The 23,450-nt window shown below is 40.7% G+C and overlaps 1 protein-coding gene across 1 annotated transcript in view; it reads left to right on the forward strand.

Moving 5' to 3' along the window:
- The first annotated feature begins 766 nt into the window (after positions 1-766).
- CLIC4 (chloride intracellular channel 4) overlaps positions 767-23,450 on the forward strand; it is a 72,377-nt gene continuing 49,693 nt past the window's right edge. The window contains exon 1 of the mRNA XM_081817768.1: positions 767-1,022. Within this exon, the coding sequence (XP_081673894.1) occupies positions 951-1,022 (72 nt within the window). The 5' untranslated portion in view covers positions 767-950. The remainder of the gene's footprint in view (positions 1,023-23,450) is intronic.

Raw genomic sequence — 23,450 nt, forward strand, 5'->3', positions numbered from 1 at the left:
ACCCAGGTGATTCTGATGCACATTCGAGTTGGCCAGGTGAGTGGGGGTAAGAAATCAGTCCAGGCAGGAGGAACAGCATGGAAATAGCTTGGGAATCCTTCCTAGCCTTCAGGCACTGGGGTTGCAGCTCAAGACCGTAGGCTCTAGGAGAGGGATCGTGTCCGTGCTGTTTACCACCCGGGGCCTGAAACACACGAGGGCTTCATAAATATTTGTCAATATGCTGGCTCCAAGACAGAAGTGACAGGGGAGTCAAAGAAAAAAGGAAGAAGTCAGAGGAGGAAAAAAAGGTGTTTCTAAGGGGATGAAAACTTTCCAAAAAGTCCCTCCGGAAGGCAGCTCCGCCTAGCAGAGGGAGTTGGGGAGGTGGCCGCTGCGGAAAAGGGCTGAGTCCAGTGGGCTGCAGCGGGGGGACAGAGCGGGAGGCGCCTCCTCTCCTCCCCAGGCCAGCCGAAGGCATGAGGTCACCGGGCAGGGCGCCAGCAGCAGCTGCAAGGCCGCGCCCGCGCCGCGGCGGGAGGCGGTGTCAGGCTCCGGCCCCCGGGGGAATTTCCCTCCCGCCCCCTCGGGAGGCGTGGCTCGGAGTCCCGCCCACCTACTGCCCGAGCCTGAGCTTCTCCACCGCCCCCGCCCGAAGCCACACCCCCCGAGCTTCGTCCTCCCCGTTTCCTCCAGGGTCCCGAGATGCAGGGCCTTGGCCCCGCCCTCGACGAGGCCCCGCCCCGGGCCCCGCCCCGCGGCTTGAAGTGGCTCGGGCTGGGGCCGCCGCCGAGTCGCGCGCGGGGCGTGGGGCAGTGCTGGGCGGGCGAGGCTGAGGCGAGCTCGACGCCGGGACCGTCCAGGGAGGCGCAGCGCAGCGCGGCGGGAACCCTCAGCCGGAGCAGCCCCGGAGCAGAAGCACGAGCAGCCGCCGCCGCCGCCGCCGTCCACGGAGCGCAGCCGAACCGGCCATGGCGTTGTCGATGCCGCTGAATGGGCTGAAGGAGGAGGACAAAGAGCCTGTCATCGAGCTCTTCGTCAAGGTAAGCGCTCGCCCGCCGTCCCGCCGCGCTGAGCCCCCGGCGTCCGTCCGCCCGGCCGGCCGTGGGGGGGCGGTGTCCCTGCGCCCCGGGCGCTCCTCGGCCCCGGCGCCCCCGCTGCGCCCTCGCGCGGCGCCCGCCCCACCCCGGCCCAGAGACGCTGCTCCCGCGCCCCCGGCCCATTGTCTCGGGCCCACCCGCGCCTTCCCGCCGCCCAGGCCGGTTGAGGGAGCCGGGGCGGGACCGGGACCCCCGGCAGCCGGCACGCGCAGCGGCGGTCACCGCCTCCAGCTGCGCGGGCTCCGGCGGCCGCCAGACCGTCGTCCCGCGTCGGGGTGGGACGCGCCGCTGCCCGCAGGACCCGGGCGGGGGTGGGCCCCGTCACCCCCGGCCCCGCTCCCGCCCTGGCGCCCGCCCGACCCCACCCTCACCTCCGAGTCTCCCCGGCCGGGACCGAAACCTCTCAGTCGGGAGATGATGAACCCAACTTCTTGGAACGCTTTGTCAACGAGCATTTCGCTGCCCGCTGGCATGAAACTCTAACTTTAATTTTCGATGCGATCTTAATTTTTTTTTTTTTTTGAAAAGCAGACATTCCAGGGCTTCCGGGAAAGACCGAGATTCCCAACTTGGGTTTTCCTGTCTTAGGTAGTTTACCACCATCTGGGTTTCTTGTTTCTCAAACTCGGAGTGGTTTGTATGATGCAACATTTTGGCTGCTGCCTTCGGTGTTGCTGCCTCGGGAAAGATTGTGTGTGCCCTTTTGTTTTGAAAGAAAAACTGATGAGGGAAAGAATTCATAACTTGCTTGGGCTTTAAAGGGTTGATTTTCCCCTTTGGTCTCTTTCCTGGAACTATCTTATTTGCTTACAGATTATACCCCTATCTCTTTCCTATTTTAATATTTTTCTTTTTAGCAAAGGAGAGAGAAGTTATGAACATCTGGCTCCAGCTGCCTCCCTCAAAACCTCAAAATCCTTGAGATGCTCATAGTCACTTACGCAGGCTTATTCAGGGCTCTGAATTGGAAAGTTAACAGGAATCTAGAACAATTTTGTTCTTTTTTCCCTGAGTTTTTATTTTAAAGAAGGGAAGATATTGAAGGGTGTGTTTGAGAGATGGGAGAGAAGACATGATCAGAACAATGTTTGTTTTAGGACTTTCTTTCAGTTATCGGTGTTAGAAATGTTTTGGTGTTAGAAACATTTTGGTTCGGGGAACTGGAACAGCAGACAGGTCTAGAACCCCCAGAATATCTTCAAAGATTCTGTTTGGGTGACAGATACAGTACTGGGAAGTGCAGAGGATGTAGGAAGGAACCTGAAATAAGAGAAAGTAAGATGGGTGGAAGGCAGAAGGGTGGGTCACAGATCAGTGTTCAAAAAATTTTATTGAATTAGGAATAGGAAGGAATTTCCATAAACTCAAAAACAGTATATCTACTGAAGTTCTAAAAAAAAAAAAAAAAATACTTAATGGTGAAACTTTAGAAGTAGCATTAAATTTAGAATCAGATAAGGATACTATCAGTAATGGTTTCTTTTCAGCCTTGTACTGGAGGTCCTAGCCAATACAACAAGACAAGAAAAAGAAATCAAGTGTATGAGTTAGAGAGGAAGAGATCAATGCTTAATGCTCTGCCTACTATTAATTTAACCCTTCAATTAGAAGGAGAGAGGCATGGTGCATTGTTTCTCAACCCTGAGTGATTGTATACTGCTTCCCAGTTTTCCATATTTTGTTGGATGTGTATTATTATTTACTAAATACATCTTGTAGTAATATCTGAAACTGATTAGGTGTGGTGATTATATTTCTCCTGTGCCTAACTATTAAAGTAAAAAATGTTGTGATCCACCTAAAAGCATCCTGCTTACCACTAATTGTAAGTCTTTCTCACGGGGCTTGGTGGCAGAGACCCAGGGTTCAAGTCTCAGTTCTGTACTCAATGGGCAAGTTGTTTTCCTTTTCTGAGACTTATTTTCATTTATGAAATAAGAGGTGAAATGTTTTCTGCTGTCTTGTGATCCTGCTTAGGTAAAACATTGTACTGATATAAACCAGGAGAGTTGTTTCAAAGGAGAAAAAAAAAAGGGCCAGGTAAATTGTGGTAAAGACTATTCTTTTTTTTTTTTTTTTTGTTAAAGAGTATTCTGGATTTCTTCTCAAAACCTATTTATGGGAAATGCAAATGGGGGAAGATACCCTGGTAAATATAGTTATTTTGAAAGCAGTGAGGGGGCAGAGGCCATGGTTGTTCAGCATGGTATGTTAAACAGTGTTAATTATTCTGCCAAGAGGTATCTGAGTGTGTAGCCAAAAACTATTATACACACTTAAAGCATATGAGTGAAAAGGATATTGAGCTTCCCTGTTTAGGTAGCTTTAAATTTAAGAGAAATAGACCAGGACCTTACTAAGTAGTGTGACTGGACTCACAGCTACGTTGCCTTCCTGGTGAGTGTTGTTTTTGGAGTTCTCTGCCCCTGGGTCCAGCGGCTCCCCATCACCTGGATAAGTGCAGTTCTCCATTTGTGTTTGTTTACCCCAACACCCAGAGGGTAGGGCACCCTCCCAATAGTAAAAGAAGCTTACAAAGGCAGTCATCCTCAACAGTGGGAATGCCTTCTTCCCCCACCAAGAGGGGCCTGGTAGGTGTATATATTTTGATATACCAGCTCTAGTTGGGAACCACTAACCAATAGGGTGAAATTCCGATCCTTTAGCAAGGGCATAAGCTTCTTTATAATTTTAATTTATAATTAAAATTTGTGGTCCACTTTGTTCACTTACTAGTTGTGTGTCCCAGGACACAATACTTAAACCTCTCCATACCTCATCTGTATGGTTAGGATATTAATAGACCAAGCCCAAAGGAATAAATTAGTTGGTATATGGAGCATGTCATAAGATAAGAACAGCTTCTGATACACAGAAAATAGATACTAAGTGTGTGTCATTTTGTATGTACATATTTATATGCATATCTCCCCTTCTAGATAGACAGTTCCATGAAGGTAAAGTCTGTATATTCTTCTAAGTGCCTGGAAAATAAGAGGGTACCAAATGTTTAAAATGAGGTTTGTTTCCTTTTTTCTTAGCACTTTGCTGTTTATATGTATGTGTGACATGCTTTGGAATTGGGAACTACTTACTTAGGTCCTCATAGTCTGAGTCTCAAACCTTGGTCCTTTGCTTCTAAAACCCTGTGCAGTTTTATCTACCTACTTTACCCTCCCTCCAGTTTGTAGTACTTCTAGTCTTTTCTTGTACCTGCCATATTTTCCATCAATATTTCTTCTTGGCCGTGTTTAGAATTTGGGAACCAAGATTTCTGTACTAAGTAAAAATTACTGAACCACACAATGAGAGAAATTGAAAATGACTGTCGTTTTTTTCTCTGGCTTGTATAAACCCAGCTCTTGTTGACACTGCTGACTCCCCAGCCCTTACCAGTAGCTTTGGTATGATGCGATGGTATTTCTGATCTTAGCGTAGAAGGAATCCCTTTGTAGAGTTTAGTTTTATGGGCTGGAATTTATTTATTTATTTAACGATTTATTTATTTGAGAGAGAGACAGGGAGAGGGACGGGGGAGAGGGGAAAAAAGAGAAGCTGACTGCCTGCTGAGAGCAGAGCCCTACTTGGGACTCCATCCCATGACCCTAAGGTCACCACCCCAGCCAAAACCAAAGAGTGGGGATGCTCAACTGACTGAGCCACCCAGGCGCCCCTTATGGGCTGGAATTTAAACTTGGTGGTGCATGATTTTGAACCAGGACAATCCTGTTGGCAGTGGTCACTAAACTGCTGGGATTGGGGTGGTGGTTGTAAAAAATTAGTCTGGTGCAGGGTGGCATAACACACAAGAATAACTGTTTCTGTTGAGATATTTGGCAGGATTTCCAGTGTGCATGGACCCTGGAGCCAGACTGCTTGGCTTGACTCTGGCTTCAAGTAGTGTGTCAGGCAAGTTTCTTAAGCTCTTAGCACCTCAATTTCCTGACCTCTAATATCAGGATAATAATAATAACAACAATTTTATAGGGTTGCTGAGGGGATTAGCTGCTAATTTGTATGTATTAATTAGGGTAGTCTGAGGTGCTTTAATAAATAATTCACCCCAAACAATGATTCAAACAAGATGGAAGTTTATTTCCTTTGTCACTTAGCAGTCCAGGGAGCGTGTTTTGGACATTGGGGTGGCATTCTTTCTTAGTCATACAGGGACCAAAGTGTTAACAACTTGTTTTTCCAGCAGTCTCCAGAGCATTGAACTCCCCTAAGCTGTCAAAGCTGGTGGCTGGGAAGTCGTTTATAGCCCGTGGGAGGTGGAGTATATGTAGGAGGCACATGTCTCTTAAGGGCCCTAACTCAGAAGTTCTGCCTGTCACTTCCTTTCTCATTCGACTGGGAAGAACTTGATCACATGGCTTCTTCTAATTGCAAGGAAGGCTGGGAAATGTGATCTAGCCATACACCATTCTATGGAAAGCATTGGGAATAGGGCTTGGCACACAGTAAAGACTTATTTTTTTGTTGATGACACTATATTATTCTTTTTTTTTAAATGACAGTATATATATATTTTTAAGATTTTATTTATTTATTTGATAGAGACACAGCGAGAGGGGAGTGGGAGAGGGAGAAGCAGGCTTCCCGCGGAGCAGGGAGCCCGATGCAGAACTTGATCCCAGGACCCTGGGATCATGACCTGAGCCGAAGGCAGACTCTTTTTTTTAAGATTTTATTTATTTATTTGACAGAGAGAGAGACAGCGAGAGCAGGAACACAAACAGGGGGAGTGGGAGAGGGAGAAGCAGGCTTCCTGCCGAGCAGGGAGCCCGATGTGGGACTCGATCCCAGGACCCTGGGATCATGACCTGAGCCGAAGGCAGACGCTTAACGACTGAGCCACCCAGGCGCCCGGCAGACTCTTAATGACTGGGCCACCCAGGTGCCCCAACAGTATATTATTCTTTTTTTTTTTTTTTAAGATTTTATTTATTTATTTGACAGAGAGAGAGCACAAGTAGGCAGAGTGGTAGACAGAGGGAGAAGGAGAAGCAGACTCCACGCTAAGCAGGGAGCCCAATGCGGGGCTCGATCCCAGGACTCCGGGATCATGACCTGAGCCGAAGGCAGATGCTTAACGACTGAGCCAGCCAGGTGCCCCCAGTATATTATTCTTAAATGTAGGCTTCATTAATAGGATTCAGGGGATTCTGTAAATCCTTGAAATTACATAAAAAATCCTATGTGAGTCTTTTTTTTTTTCTGGGGATTCCTGACACAGGTTTAAGAACCATTGCTCTTAAAAAAGTAAACGGTGGAGTTCTGATTGTCAAGCATAATTCATATAAGCAAGGTGTAAAAGAAGGGTTTGGGCTAGATCATCATTAAGGTCACTTCCATCTGATTATCTGTGACTTAAAGCATTTATTGGAATGAATTAAGTGCCCAGTACTGAACGAGGTACTATGGGAGTTATAAGAAATTGTTAAACATTTCCTATACTGAGGTTTATAAATTTTATTGGAAAGAAAACAACAACACAAGATGGTACATGCTTAAGGAGTCAAGTGTAATTCATATTAAGCTAAGAGATGGGGGAAAGATGGAAGTAGATTTGGACTTGACCTTAAAAAAGTGGGTAGAATAGGTGGATTGGGAATAGCCAAGAATGGGAGTGTTAGGTTTCTGTTTTTTTGTTTTTTTTAATATTTATTTGACAGAGAGGGAGGGAGAGAGGGGAATGTTAGTTTTGACATTATTTGTAAACTCATTATTCGGGAAATAGTAGATAGATTGATACTTTTGAAAGAAGGAGCCAGGAATGATTCAAATCCATAGTGCCAAGGAGACAAGTTATTTAAAAGTTGAGGTTGAGACTTTTCAAACCTTACTTAGGTTTTTGCTCAGACATAGAATTTTCCCAGGCTCGTTTGTTCTCCTAACACTTCCCTATGTTTTGGATTGCTGTCTACTCAACAGCTTCTCCGTGGCATTTGGGAGGGTGCAGTTGTATCACAGAGAAGGGCAAACTGTCAACTATTTTGCCAGTATAAAGTGAGTTCTGTATATTTTGTATCAAGGGCAGCTTTCAACCTCCTTTTTTAACACAAATGAAATACATTTTCTATAGGGAGTGATGCTGGGAACTTTGTTCTTAAAATTGAACAAAACGAATTCAACATTAAGACAGTGTTACCTTGGCTCTAATTGGTTTGACATTCCTTTGACGTTTCCAGAGAGGAAAATTCAGGAGATAAAAATGAATGTAAAATGTGACGTTAGTGGGAACTCTATTCTTTCTACATGTCTCACCTATTCCTGAGGTCCTACTAGTGCTACTCTTTGTAAGGGCCAAGGTCACGATTTTGGTTAACTGTAAAATTCTGAGAGAAAGGGACCCCAGGTGGGGGCTGCTGAGGTAGGGGACTGAATCAATGAGAAGCCTAACACGATATGAATAATGATAGGAAGGAGGCAGTGGGGAGGACCTGGCTGTCCCTGAAAATTACAGTTGGTTTGAAAGGATGCTCACAGAGATGCTGAGAAGCCAGTAAAAGGATGATGAGCAAGACTTTCCCACTTCCTGTTTCATTAGTACTGTGGATCCTCAGTGTCAGGTGTCTCCTGGATAGGGAATTAGTGAGTCCATAAAAGGGAAATGTGTTAGGCCAGCTGGGAAGTGTGATTAAAGCATTAATTAAGATTTAGATCAAGTAGGGGTAAGTTGAGTTTACCCATTTTAGAGACTCTTGTAGAGAATGGAAAGGGAGTTTCTGAAGGAAGATTACATCATTACAAACCTTCCAAGTATGAATTAACAGGAATCTAAATTTAATTCAGGGTATCAGTTTGTGAGTTCTCTTGGAACTTTTAATCCTGTTGTCTTTTTTTGGACTTGGCTTTTATCCCTCAGTGCTCAGTACTTAGTATTGGTATAAGGAATATCAATTAGCCTTGTTTGGTTTCTGTTTTTTCTTCCCATTTATTTATTTATTTACTTTATTATTTTATTTTATTTTTTTTAAAGATTTTATTTATTTGACAGAGAGAGTACAAGCAGGGGGAGTGGCAGGCAGAGGGAGAGGGAGAAGCAGGCTCCTGACCCTGGGATCATGACCTGAGCCAAAGGCGGACGCTTAACTGTCTGAGCCACCCAGGCGCCCCTCCCCTTTATTTAAAACCAGAAGACTGTATTAATCTAAATTTATGAAAGTAACAACTTAATGTAGATAAGTAAGACTGTATGTGAAAGTCTACTGATACATGTATATGATATTTATGTGGTATTTAAAGTATGTGAGATCCAAGTCTACAGGTAGACTAAGAGTATCTTAAATTTTAATGGTTAATGGTTACTTTGAAGAAGTAACAATATTAGAATCTTAAATTTTAATGGTTTAATGGTTACTTTGAAGAAGTAACAGTATTAGAACCAGGGCCAGATATTGACCTGAATTTATCGTGCATATATTTTGTTTCATAGATTTTTGTTTTGCCTTTTTTTTTTAAGAGGCATGTTTTTTTGTTTGTTTTTTTAAGATTTCACTTTTTTTTTTTTTTTTTAAGAGGGAGGGAGAGAGCGGGGTAGGGGCAGAAGGAGAGGAGAGAGAGAATCTTAAACAGGCTGGGCTCGATCTCACAACCCTGGAATCATGACCTGAGCCAAAATCAAGAGTCAGCTGCCTAACCAACTGAGCCACCCAGGCACCCTTAAAGGTTTCACTTTTTAAAGTAATCTCTACATCCAATGTGGGGCTTGAACCCAGAACCCTGAGATCAAGAGTCACATGCTCCACCGACTGAGCCAGCCAAGAAGCCAGGCAAAAGGAAGCCCCCTCTTTTCTTTTTTTTGTTCTTCTTTTTGCTTTTCTTGAAGCTGAAATACAATGTGGCTCTAAGTAAGGAGCATACCCCCCTTTTTCTTTTTGTGATAAAATTATTCCAACTTTACATGTGCAGTAACTCATCCTTATGAAAAGGATTTAGTTTTCATTATAGTAGCGTTGGAAACATGTCAATCGTCTGTAATAATTTAAGTATTGGATTTTACCACCACACCACATAGCTAATTATTTGTATCTGTGAGAGAAGAAAGAGAATCTGAGCAAACACTGGAGACTAGAAAAGCTGAAGTAATTAAGAACTTTTAAGGATATGTGAGTTCTTCGCTTGTTTTGCTCTGCTAACAGCTAGTTCCTTTATTTTGGAGGTGGAGACTGGGTGGTAGGTGACTAGAGGGAAAGTTCATTGAAAACTGAAGACAAACTGAAGTGGGCTGTTGCGCTGCTAAGAAAGCTGCCAGAGCTGTAGCCATGACAGCCGCTGGACTAACAGGCTAATGGGAGAATAAGAAGGTTCAGACTTAGGAAATGAAATTTTGGCCTTGAACATACAAATGTCCGAGATGGAATTGAAAAATTTTCAAAGAAATAAACTTAGGAAGAGTGTGCAGTTTTCTATTACTTGATGTTCTCATTTACAGCACATTTTAGTTAACACAGAGATCCAGAGTTTTGGCTTAGAAATGTTGAAGGCTTGTTGATTCTTCACTGAATGGTGTAAAAACTGTTGCTAGCTATTGGTAACACAAACTTTATTTACATTTTGTAATTGTCCGCAGGACCCTTGGTTACAAATATTTGGTTTTTTAGTCACTTAGCATAAGTAGTATCTAACTTTGGTCTACTTTTATTTAAATATTGGCCCCAAATTTGGAAAGTAATGTCATTTCCTTTCTGCTTCCTAGTATATTCATTTTATATGTAATGGGCTTTTTAAAAAATATGTGTTTTTTCCCCCAATTATAACAAAGCATATGCATTCATTGTAGACAACCTAGAAAACATACATAAAATAAAATTACTTATCACTCCTCCTTTGGAAATGGCTGCTGTTTCTATTTTGTTGTATGTCATAGTCTTTTCTATAAACTTGCATGAATTATTGATGAGAGTATAATATTTTAATGTTCTTCATGACAGCAAAATACTTGGAATGAAAAATGAAGCCCAGTCTAGTATGTAACATGTATTGAGTTGTGAGTTGGTTTAAAGGAAATATACTTTCTTTCATTTTTTTCAGAGAAACTCAGATTGTATCTGGATTTATCTTCCTAATGGCACTAAAAGAGCATTTACTCTGTTTGATCTTTGCTGGAAGAAAGCAGGCTTTTTTTTTGTTGTTGTGAAATTTGCCAACACCTAGAATTGCTCACAGAATAGATATTGATTAAATGGTTTGAGGTAGGCTGTTCCTTTACGCTCTTGAGGAGAAATCTGTTCTGAAAATCCAAATGATTTTTTAGTATTAATTTTCTCCTTCAATCTTATAGTAGGTTAGAGGATATAAGATACAATCTTTGTCTAGAAATGGTCTAGCACAGTTTAGGGATATTAATAGAAGCAAATGTTAATTGAATACATTCCATGCAGTAAGTGCTGGAGAGATAAAGAAATAAGAGCAAGTCTCTAGTCTTGGAGGAGCTCACTGTATAGCCTAATGAACAATCAGCAGGTGAGTAAATGAGCCATGGTTGATGGCTTTTTCCTGTATAGTATAGTAACTTTTTGTCTTGTGCTTTTTAAAATCCAGTTAAGGGGCACTTGGGTGGCTCAGTCGGTTGAGCGTCTGACTCTTGATTTCGGCTCAGGTCATGATCTGAGGGTGGTGAGATTGAGCCCTGAGTCGGGCTCTGTGTAGGGCGTGGAGCCTACCTAAGATTCTCTCTCTCCCTTTCCCTCTGCCCCGCAGCTAAAAAAAAATTCCAGTTGAATTAAGACCTTAAGAAATGACTTATGTGACAACCTAAATGAACTAATTGACTTAGAGTTGAGTGAAATGTTTATGTTGTATGCTGACAGATGAAGGGTAGTTAGTATTATGGAGTCTAAGTATGGTGTATATTATCAGTTGTTTAAAAAAACTTGTATCTTTTCCCTCAATAATTTAGTTATTGTTAATATTCTGTAATTTTAATCTGTCTAAAATTGATACTTCTTGCCTCAAATGTTAAATGGATCCTACTTTCTCTAGTTTATTGACTTAGATTCAACAACTTGATCTGGCAGTCAGAATCTTTCAGATCATGACCCAGCTATGTTCCCAGGCTTATCTCCCACAGCAGCTGCACATTCTAGCTAGACTCATCCTGAACATGCCCTGTACTTCTCTGCCTTCATGTAAGATTTTTCCTGGTGTTTCCTTCATTTGAAATATCTTTGACTGCTCCAGCCCCTCTCCCACCTCCAATTTCTGCCTGCCAGAATAATTATTCTTTTTTCTTTCAGTCATTGAACAAATATTGAGGTAGTGTTGTGGTAGCTTGGCTACAGTGAGGAACAGCATGGAGTTCATATTCAGGTGGCGGAGGCAAACAAAGTGTATGTCTGCTAGTGATAAGGGCTATGAAGAAAACTGAAGTGTAGGGTAAGGAGTATGGGGAATGGTAGGAGGTGCTGTTTTTGATTTAACAGGACATTTGGATAACCTTGCAGAGAACAGCATATAAGGAGGCATGGTCAGAAGCAGAGGGACCAATTAGGTGTCTATTTAGTAATTCAGGCAAGAGATGGTGGCTTGGGCTAAGGTGTGAAGTAGTCTGATTCTAGATATATTTCTAAGATGGAGATAACAGGATTTCCTGATGTGGAATATGAGAGAAAGAGGAGTCAAAGATAATTCTCAGGTTTTCGTTCTGAAGAAATTATAGAATGGTGAAGTTGCTATTAATTGAGATGGGGAAGGCTGTGGAGAGCTAGTTCTGACGGGGAGGAGATCAGGAGTTGATGTTACATTGAGTATGTTAAGACCTTATGTAATCTCTTGTCTAGTGGGAGAGGCTTATGTTAAAGAAATACACAAATAAAGACAGTATATAATTACATTACAGACAAGAACAGGGCATCTTGAGAAGGAATGACAGGAAATCCGATTAAATAGAAGCTGAGTGAGGCGTTCTCTGAGAAATGACATTTGGATGAATGGTGATTAGGAGAAGAATGAGGAGAAGAGGATTCCAGGCTGGAGGAATTGATATATGTAAAGGCTGGAAATATTGAACAAATACTTTTGTTTGAGGGTATGCCTGGAATGGAGAGAACAAAATTGAGGTCCAGAGTGAGATATAGATGGGCCACATCATGGAGGTGTTTGTAAGTCATGTGAATTTTATCCTTAGTAAAAAGAGCAGTTCTCAAAATGGTTTAAGCAAGGGAGTGCCATGGTTTGATGTGCACTTTAAGATGAGTGGTCTAGCCACTCTCTGGAAAAGGAACTGGAGAGGAGACGGAAGAGTGGAAACAAGGCAAACTATATGGAGGCCATTGTAGTTGAGAAAGATGATGGTGGTTTGGATTAGGGTGTGATGGGGAGAAGAGAATGAATTTGAGATAAATTTTGAAGGTGGAGTCAATAGGAAGATATTGAAGGAGATGGGAGTTTCTAATCAGATTCACTGGTTGGTAGCAGTGCCTTTTATTGAGATGGAGGAGGAGCAGACAGTGTTCAGGTTTTGACTTGATGAATTTCAGATGACTGAGATGTCAAGTGGTGATGTCTAGTAGAAAGTTGGATATACAGATCTGATGTTCAGCCTTGATACATATGTATGATATTTCTGTGCTATTTAAAGTGTGTGAGATCATGCAGTGGATGAATGAAGAGTAGCAGGGAAAATGCCCAGGACCAAGTTCTGAGGAACTCTCAACACTTAGGGGTGCAACGTTAGAGGAGAAACTGGAGAAGGAGAGCGGGGAGCTGCAATAGGGCAGCGTGGGAAAGAGGAGGACTATAGGAGTAAAGTACCAAAGAAGCCAGGAGAGGCTTTTAAGAAGGGAGTGACCATTTGTGTCAAGTAAGATGAGTGTCTATTTGATTTATCGGCCTGGAAGTCTTTGGTACCACTGTAGCACCCTTGGTGGAATCCTGGTGGGGACGCCAGGGTGGCGTAGGTGCAGGAGTGAGTAGAAGCAAGAGTAGCGGCAACGTGTAAAGCCAACTCTAATGAGAAACTTGGCGATGTAGAAGGGACGGGTTGGTAGCCAGAAGGGGAAACATTTTAAGGGGAGGCATTTTTAAAAATTATGAGCTGAAAGAGCTACAATGTTGGAAGGAACACTACACCATCATGTTAGAGGGGAAAATATTTCCCATGGGAGTCATCATAATTCACTGACTGGGATGCCTTTTTCACTGCGAGGAAGGTCTGTTTTGTGTATATTTAGAGTAGATGTGCTTATTACCACTGACTGATTTTTCGGTTGCATTTCCCAAATGCATGAGATAGAATGAATATATAGAAGAGTATTTCATACTTAATTGAAATAATATAAACATTTATGGGGTGCTTTCTATGTGCCAGGCCCTGTGTTAACTGCATTACGTGTCTTAACTCAGTAAAATGTATGCTGAGGGAATATACAGAAGCTTTTTTCTCCCTTGCACAGGGTTGATTCCAGAGAAAGCTGGTGGGAAAAGAAGAGAGAAAATGTCATATGCTTGGGGAAAAGCAAATGCTTATTAAATTTACAGAAATCTTTGTACAAGAAGCCAAAGAAATAGAATATGATGCAGATCGCTGGGCTCAGTTCATATTGATTTAGTGCCTCAAGATGGTAATTTTAGATTGAAATGAAGATTTACTTTTTTTTCTTGCACAATAGAAAAGAGCAAAGGGAAAGTCCCCGATTGTGTCCTGTCCCTGAGTGTGTGGCTTGACAGCCAGTGGGATGAAGAGTTGCAGTCACTGTCTTGATGACTCAGCAGAGACTCCTGTGCTAGATCATAGTGCTACCTTGGTATTGCTCGGAAAGGTTCTTTCTATCCTTGGTAGTATTTGGGATTTGAGATCCCAAAGTCAGAGCCAGGGGATGATTGTTGACTTCAAGTATCATTTGTATTCCCTATGTAGGCACTAAATAGTCTATTTCAGAGTTGAGGATGGTTAGAATTAATATTTCTTTTTTTTTTTTATTTATTTATTTGAGAGAGAGCATGAGATAGAGATCTTGAGGGTCAGAGGGAGAAGCAGAGTCCCCGCCGAGCAGGGAGCCCGATGCGGGACTCGATTCCGGGACTCCAGGATCATGACCTGAGCCGAAGGCAGTCGCTTAACTGACTGAGCCACCCAGGCGCCCAAGAATTAATATTTCAAGTAGGCAATTGAGTTGTCATTTGGAAGACTGGATCTTTGTGTTACGTTGTTGTCATGCTGTAGTGGTTAAGAGCGTGGCCTCTGGAGCCATATAGACTGTTTCAATACTGGTACTACCTTTCGCTAGCTGCCTTAGGGTCTTCACTAGGGTAATGGTATCTACTTCTTGGGCTTTTGTAAAGATTAAAAGAGCTAATACAAGAAAAGAAACTTAAGGTCTAGCATATAGTAAGCATTGTTTGCTTATTATTATTCCATGGGCCTCTGGAATGCTGAGTTAAGACTGTATCAGCTCATGGTTAGCTTATTTTATTTTTATTTTTAAAAGATTTAATTTATTTATTTGAGAGAGAGAGCAACAGATAGAGAGCATGAGCTGGGAGGAGAGGGAGAAGTAGGCTCCCCACTCAGCAGGGAGCCTGATGCAGGACTCGATCCCGGGACCCTGGGATCATGACCTGAGCGAAGGCAGATGCCTAACCGAATGAGCCACCCAGGCGCCTCTCATGGTTAGGTTATATGTTCAATATGTGGGGTTTCAATCTCCAGGATGTTTCTAAGAGAAGCATCTGCCAGGCTGCCACTACAAATAAATAGGTGGGGGAACTTACCCTTCTTTATCAGAAGAGCATGTTTAGTGTAAAAAAAAAATCCAAGATTAGACTCCAATTTAATCCTGAATTAAGTGAACCATGATTGTGTTGACACTTTCTAGATAACTAAAGGACATTCAGATTGGACTCTGCCATCTTAAACTCTGCCTCAGCAGCTCTTTCTGGACTAGTAGCTCAAGCTTAAGAGTCTGTTATTAGTAAGAGTGGTTTTCTTTTTTCTTCCTTTCTTTCTTTTTTAGAGCATGAAGAAGTAAAGAGGAGTAATCTGTGGCTTATAGGATCTAGTGGTTCTGTGGAAGTACTTTTTGAATTATGGATTTGGCATAATAGCTTCTTGTGCTACTACATGTTCCTTGATTTTTGTGGTATTATAAAGTTGAGCTGGTCATATATTAACTGACATTTATGTAATGCTTTCTTTACGGGAAATACAGACATGTTTAGGAGAGATCAGGTTCTTTCTACTTAATTTGTAGCAGAAGAAATTGAGCTAGTGTAGATTGACAGGTGTTATGCTTAGTAATTTTTAAGGGATTAGAGTAGAGAGAGTTGAATCTCCTAATTCTTACTTTATTTCTAGACCCTGAGATTGTTGTTGTTTTAACTTTTTACTTTATACCACAATGGGATGATAATCAAACTTTAAAACTTTAGCATGGCTGTAATTGATAAGTGATGTAGGGATCTTAAACTGATTTTAAAACACTTCATTTTTTTTTTTTTTAAGATTTTATTTATTTATTTGACAGAGAGAGACACAGCGAGAGAGGGAACACAGGCAGGGGGAGTGGGAGAGGGAGAAGCAGGCTTCCCGCGGAGCAGGGAGCCCGATGCGGGGCTCGATCCCAGCACCCTGGGATCATGACCCGAGCCGAAGGCAGACGCTTAATGACTGAGCCACCCAGGCGCCCCTAAAACACTTCATTTTATGATAAATGTTTTAAGCTTTTTTTTTTTCTAAAAGATTTTATTTATTTATTTGACAGAGAAATAGCGAGAGCAGGAACACAAGCAGGGCGAGTGGGAGAGGGAGAAGCAGGCTTCCCGTGGAGCAGGCATTGGGCTCAATCCAAGGACCCCGGGATCATGACCTGAGCCGAAGGCAGATGCTTAACAATTGAGCCACCCAGGCGCCCCGTGTTTTAAGCTTCTTGAAACTACTTAATTTATTCCTGTATAAAATAGAGTACACTGATACATGAAAATAAAGAGTTAAGTTTTTGTTTTTCTGTTAAAGTCAGAATAAGAGTTATAAAATAACAGCATTGCAAGCTTACTCTCTCTGGTCCAGGCACAGTGTGCCAAGCCCTTTACATGTTAGCTAATTTAATCCTCCTATAAACTCTGAAATAGGTACTATGGATACTATTTTACATGTGAGGCTTAGAGAGGTCATTGCGTGTGGTCTGGTCGTGGGGCTGGTAAGTAGCAGAACTGGGATTTGTACCAAGGTCTTTGTTATCCAGAGCCTAACTCTTAACCACTAAGAGCTTTTTTATTTGTTTATATCCTTTCTTTTATTTGAAGCTCGAATGTTTATCTAATTGTTTTCACTCTTTGCTGTATTCAGTCGCCCTGAAAAATAAAAAAATAAGAAACTCTGAGAATGTTTAAGGGTATTCCTAAAACGTACTAACAATCAGCGACTCCAAATGGTTCGTTAAATGAGTTTGGTTGCTTTCAGTTCTCTTAGTTAGATTTGAAAGGAAACTGTAAAATTTCCATGACCTCACCTCTGCATTTTTGGGGCCTGGTTAATTAGTATTTTGTAAAGTTCTTTAAAGGGTTTATTTATAAACTTGTTAAGGAACTTGACTGGAACATCACATATTTGATTTTAGGATTGTTTTACAGTTTATAAGTGTCAAAGCAGTCCAAGTTTAACAGAAATAACATACCAAATTGTTAATATTTTTCTTCGTGTTCTTTTTTTTTTTTCTTAACCTCTCCCTTTAGAGGAGCCTACACTAATCTTTGCATTGTTGATAGAAAAAAAAGCAAGGAAGTTTCTTTTTGTGGAGAGAGGAAATGGCTGTTAGTTTGGGACTTTATCCATATTAGGTATAAACTAAATATAGAAGTGTAATCCAGGAGTGAAGTCACATCTATAAAGTTTCTTAAGCAGAGCTAATGAGATCAGCCAGTGCTTTTGGATTTGAGGGTTTTTGTTTGTTTGTTTGATTTTTTTTTTTTAACTTTTGGCTCACTTAAAAGACTACCAAACTGTTTAGTCCTATGGTCTGTCTTCCTTTGTCCTTTAAAGAAAAACCAAACCATTTACAAGGAACCTTTTCTTTAAAACAAACATACACACACAAATTCTTTCTATATAAAGAATAGTTGCTTATCCCCTTTTGAGAGAGGTTGTAAATATGTTGGTTTCTTTAGTTTCTTGATCCTGTTGTCATTTTCCTATCCCCAGTTCTTCTCTTTTTTTTTTTAGGTGGTTTTATTCTTAAGTCTTTTTCACATGTATTTTTACTGTGAGACTAGACTCTTGTTGTCTTTTGGAAGATTGGTATTTTCTTGGTTTATTCAGTTTTTAACCATTAAGTCAGATCTCACTGTGAGATAATAAGACTCTTCTGATGGGTTGGTCATAGATATTGTAGAACAGAATGAAGGAATAAATCTTTTTCTGGCCAAAGCACATGTTGTTCTCAAATAAGGACTCTTAAAAGCCCCCAAAAACATTCTTACTGACAATAACTGTTTTCAGCTTTTGAGCTCCTTTTCAGAGCTCTTTGCAAGCATGCAGAGCATTCACGCACTTAGGAATGTGCTATGTTTCTGAAGAGAAGAACCATATACCTTTATGGCATATTTTATTATAAATATTTTGGAGTACACCCAACTCTGTAAAAAGTTTATCTTAACATATAATTTCAAGGGTTTTAGTTCATGAAAACAAATGCCTTCCAAGGTTTTAGCACCTTCTCTGAATTTGTTGCTCCCTCAGCAGAGCGAATCCTTCCCACTCTGTCTGGAGCTTTGTGCATTTGCCTATTCTGCCATTCATCTGAATCATTTCTCCTCCTCTCTTTGTTTCAGGCCCAAGTGTGAATTCCAGGAGATCAGGGATCAGGGACTATTTTCTTCATCTTTTATATTTTCACCCAACACAATCTCATTATATAGTAGAAAGCTCATTAATTGAGTAAATGTCTTTTGGAGTTTTGGGGCAAATTGGTATGTGAAGTCTGGGGACAGATGCATGTAAGAGAGTTTTAAGTCTGTTTTTGGTGTTGGGTTCTGTATTGCCTCGTAGTAAAATACCAGAGATAAAAATAGCATTCAGTTATTGAACTTGAGACATGTAATTTGGGTTTTATGTCTAGTGCTCACTAGATAGCCATTGATCTAAACTTAATAACAGATGGGTTTAGAGGTCTAGAATCTTCAAATTACATAACTGGAAGACCAGGTTCAAATTGTTGTTCTCATCTGTAAAGTGGGTGTGTTTCTTAGAACTAATGTCCAATCTAGTCCAGATTTATTTTATGTACCAGAGTAGCCTTAGTTTTGGGTATTTAGGTCCAGACAGAAAATTGAGACTTGTAATTTCAAAGTCAGATCCAGATAATTAAATTCTCATAATTAGATGCAGTTTATTGGAAAACAAATACAAATGGAAGTAATAAAAATTCTCAGTGATAATGAGGGCAGTTTGTCAGAGAAATGAAGAATATTTCAAAAGTGAATTCTTTGACTAGAAATATATTTTATTTTCCAGACGAACTACCTGAAAGATAAAGGAAAGATTTTGTTTGTTGTGTCTAAAATAAGACATATAGAACTATTTATTCTAGGTTAGAATTTACCTTTATCATATTTAAGGCACCTGTGCATTGAAATGGCAAGTAAGAATTTCAGTAATAAACATGCTATCTTGTACTGGTCAGATATTTGAAATTTATTTTAGACCAGCTAAGAAGATAGACAAGAATTCTAATGTTAATTTTTCACAGCTGCAGTACATTGTCGAATATATAATAAAAAAATATTTTGTAATATATTTTAATGAAAAATTTAAACATAGATAATCCAAAATAAAATACCAGAGAAAAATTCGTTCTTTCATGTTTATTGACTGCTAATATTTTATGTTAAAATTCTATAACATTTTTATGACTGCAGTTTTTTATTGTTCATTGTTATCATTATTAATCCACTGTTCTTAGTTATTTACAGGTCCAAAATTTACCTGTTAAACAGTACTGTAATGTGTGTCTTTATAGCTAATTTTCTGTGCATAACCATATGATGTAATTGTTTTTAAAGTTGCTCACATATCTTGTTTATCCTCTGAATTCTTTTTTATATATATATTTTTTTTTTAAGATTTTATTTATTTATCAGAGAGAGAGAGACAGAGGCAGGCAGAGGGAGAAGCAGGCTCCTCGCTGAGCAAGGATCTCGATGTGGGACTCAATCCCAGGACCCTGGGATCATGACCTGAGCCGAAGGCAGACGCTTAACCGACTGAGCCACTCAGGCGTCCCTATCCTCCGAATTCTTTATTTTTATTTTGTTTACCTAAAGTGTAATCTCTTAAAAAAGAACTTCCTGGAGAATTTAGATTTTTTTTTTATAAAGGGAGAAATTGGATTTTTTTTTTTTTAAAGATTTTTATTTATTTGTTTAACACAGAGAGAGAGAGCACAAGTAGGCAGAGCAGCAGAGAGGGAGAGGGAGAAGCAGGCTCTCCGCCGAGCAGGGAGACTGGAGCCTGATGCGGGGCTCGATCCCAGGACCCTGGGACCACGACCTGAGCCGAAGGCAGCCACTTAACGACTGAGCCACCCGGGCGCCCCGAGAAATTGGATTTTTGATCCTATTGCTGAACTCTTAGTGGAATTTCTAGGTCTGGGAACTTGTTGATAAAGAGAAATACCTCTCATCCACTAAAATCAGGTAGCTGCTATAAACACAGATCGGGGAGGAAGTTTTCTTTCATCCCAGGTCTCTTTCTGAGTCTAGTTTATACTATAGCATGTATATTTTTAAACTACCCTTAAGGAAAGTGGCTGCTGGGTTTTGACTTGCATAAGAATTTCAGCCCCCCCCCCATTTGTCTTTGGCTGATAAAGGAAGACTCTGGAAGTTAGTGCATTTATCTTTGGTTAGAAGATGTTAAAAGAATGAGTCTTAGACATTGGAAAAGTTGGAGATACATTTTTTGTATGTGACCAAAGTGCAAATAACTAATTGTAAAGGACACATATTTCTTTTTTTTAGTAATATAATTAAGATTTATTTATTTATTTATTTATTTATTTATTTATTTATTTATTTTAGAGAGAGAACGAGCTGGGGGGAGGGGAGAGGAGCAGACTCCCTGCTGAGTGCATGCTGATGTGGGTCTTGATCTCACAACCCTGAGATCATGACCTGAGCCGAAATCAAAAGTAATCAACTGAGCCACCCAGGTGCCCTGAGCATATATTTCTTTTATGTTCTTGGGCATAGTTATAATAACTGCTTGAAAGTCTTACCTGCAAATTACAGAGTTTGGGTCAGCATAAGGTGTGTTTCCTTGATTATTTTTTATCTTGAGAATGGATTGTGTTTTCCTCTCTCTTCCTGTGGGGAATACTTTTGGATTGTATTCTGGATATTGTGAATGACAAGTTGTAGAAACTTTGGATTTTGTTATGTTCTTCTAAAGAATATTGATTTTGCTACCTTTTTTTTTTTTTTTTTTTTAAGCAGGTAATTAAGTCAGCTGAACTCAAACTCAAAACTCTTTCCTCTGTGGTGGTGGCAGCTCAGATTTTAGTTCAGTTCTTTTAGCTGTCTTGCTTGGAGTCTGTACTGTGCATGTGTATGTCAGGGATCAGCTAGAGATTTGGGCAGAGTTTTATTCAGATTTTAGGGTTCCTGTCTTTGGCTCTCTTTTTTATGGTCTTCTACCTTATTTTCCAATGGCGATGGTTGCTCTGAATGCTGTTCTTCAAGCCAGCAGAACTGAATTTTCCATTGGCGTTTTAGCTGCCCTGCATGGCATGAGGTTAAAAGATAAAAATTGGGGAAACTTGTCCAGCGTATTTCCCTTTTTCCAAATGTCATTTCCCCTCCAACATCTGCCTGCTTTTGTTTACTCTTCAGTGCCGTCAAGTGGTTGCTTTGGTCTAGAAGTTATTCTTGTTATGGGGGGCAGAGGGTTGATCTATGGGAACTTTTTGCCATACTAGAAGCCTCAAATTGTTCATTTATTTTTACTTTTTTTAAAAAGGTTTTATTTTTTTATTTTTTATTTATTTATTTATTTATTTTTTAAAGATTTTTATTTTATTTATTTGACAGAGAGAGAGAGAGACAGACAGCTAGAGAGGGAACACAAGCAGGGGGAGTGGGAGAGGGAGAAGCAGGCTCCCGGCCGAGCAGAGAGCCCGATGTGGGGCTCGATCCCAGGACCCTGGGATCATGACCTGAACCGAAGGCAGACACTTAACGACTGAGCCACCCAGGCGCCCCTAAAAAGGTTTTAAAGTAAGTTCTACACCCCATGTGGGGCCCAAACTCACAACCCTGAGATCAAGAGTCATATGCTCAACCAACTGAGCCAGCCAGGTGACCCTCAAATTGTTTTTTTAAAGTTAACTTTATTATTTTAGAATGGTTTCAGATTTATAGGAAAATTGCAAAGATAGTACAGAGAGTTCTCAAACTGATTTTAAATGAAAAAAATTTTTAAAGATTTTATTTATTTGAGAGCTGCGTGCGTGTGAGCGAGCACGTGAGTGGGGGAGGGGGAGGGGGAGAGGGACAAGCAGACTCCCTGCTGAGTCCCAATTCCGGGACCCCAAGATCATGACCTAAGCCAAAGTCAGATGCTTAACCGACTGATCCACCCAGGTGCCCCTGAATGAAAATATTTCTAAAATATATTAATGGTTCCTTGACTTCTTAAAATGCTGAATTTAACTGCCCATTAATGCCAGCATTTTGATGAGTTCGGTAATATGGCAATGGCCTGGGGAACTGTTGAGGTATGGAAGACTATTTTTGCCCTTCTGCTAAGTGGCCTCAGCTGTTACACTTTTTGAATCTAGATCTCTTCTGTGTGTGTGCATGCATGGATGTGTGTGTGTGTGTTATGTGTGTGTGTGTTTTATTTCTTCCTTTGCCAGCTTAGCTCTGTTGATGCAGCCCATTTCCTTTACTTTTCTGTTGTAATCTGTTGTAGTTTGGTAAGCCAAACTTGTTCAAGGTTGTTTGGAATAAGAATAAATCATTTCTGAGAGCTTGAATGTTGAGTTGATGAGTCCAGGTACACAACCTTTAGTACATGGTCTTGGTGGTCTTGGTGTTGGTTGTTCAGAGGCTTTTTCTGTAGACATGTGCTGACCAATATGATAGCCACTAGCCATAGGTGGCTGTTGAGTGCTCGAAATGTGTTTAGTTTGAATTGAGATGTACTATAAAATCTATAGCAGATTTCAAAGATTTAGTACAAAGAATGTAGTTATTTTTCATGTCGATTACATGTTGAAGTTATGATATATTTAATTTCACCTGTTTCTTTTTTACTTTTTTTAAACTATGGCTACTAGAAAATTTGAAATAACATTTGTAGATTACATTATATTGATTGTAGTTCAGGTAATTTATCTTACTTGGTAGTAATGTCCATATGAATGAGATGGTGGTTGTACCGTAAAATCATGAGATTAAACAGGTAAGATTCTATTACCTCTTTCTCACCTTGGTGTAAGAAATTGTCCAAGTGCTTAATAGCATGGGCCTTAGACGTCAGACTTCAGTTCTGCCACTGCTCAGTTGTATGACCTAAGGCAAGTTACTTAAGCTTCTCAAAATCTGTTTCCTTATCTGAAATATGGGGAAAACAGTATCTAACTTCTTATGGTTATTGTGAGGATTAACATATGTAAAACATTTTCATAATAGTGCATATCAAGTGAGAAAAACTGGATTAAACAGTAGCTGTTAACTTGTTTCTAGGCCACTTTGGTGACATTTTCATTTGTTGTATTTGATTCCTATAGGGAGTAGAATCAAGGTTGATCCAGACAGAAAGAAGGGTTCTACTTTTGGTTATCTTCTTTTTTCCTTTTTTGTCATTCAGTATTTTTAATTATATATGGCATATAATTTGCTCTGAAGAGATAAGAAACTTTATTTCTCCTTAGGCTTTTGATGGATGAATGTAAATTAAACATTCCAGCAGAACTTGTTTTTGTTATGGTTCTGTTGTGCTTAGATGGGAAGTCTGGTCATTGTATATCTGACACTTTGTTTTAACAAATGATTCTAGCTGTGACATTTCAGATTTGATTTGAGTATAGATTAGAGCATTTGTTTTCATTTTCAGCATATGCTTCAAATGTGTAACAGAACGAAAGTTATTCAGTAGAATCTTTCTCGACTCATTCATTCCCTACTTTATTTAAGCTAGTCATTTTTGAGTGATTACTTTGTATTCACCATTTTTTCAAGCAATATGAAGAATTCTAAAGAATTTCTGTCATCTTGGGGCGCCTGGGTGGCTCAGTTGGTTAAGCGACTGCCTTCGGCTCAGGTCATGATCCTGGAGTCCCGGGATCGAGTCCCGCATCGGGCTCCCTGCTCGGCAGGGAGTCTGCTTCTCCGCCTGACCCTCCTCCCTCTCATGCTCTCTGTCTCTCATTC

Source organism: Leptonychotes weddellii, chromosome 4 (assembly GCF_054177405.1).
Source record: "Leptonychotes weddellii isolate Sample4059 chromosome 4, ASM5417740v2, whole genome shotgun sequence".
Lineage (NCBI taxonomy): Eukaryota > Metazoa > Chordata > Mammalia > Carnivora > Phocidae > Leptonychotes > Leptonychotes weddellii.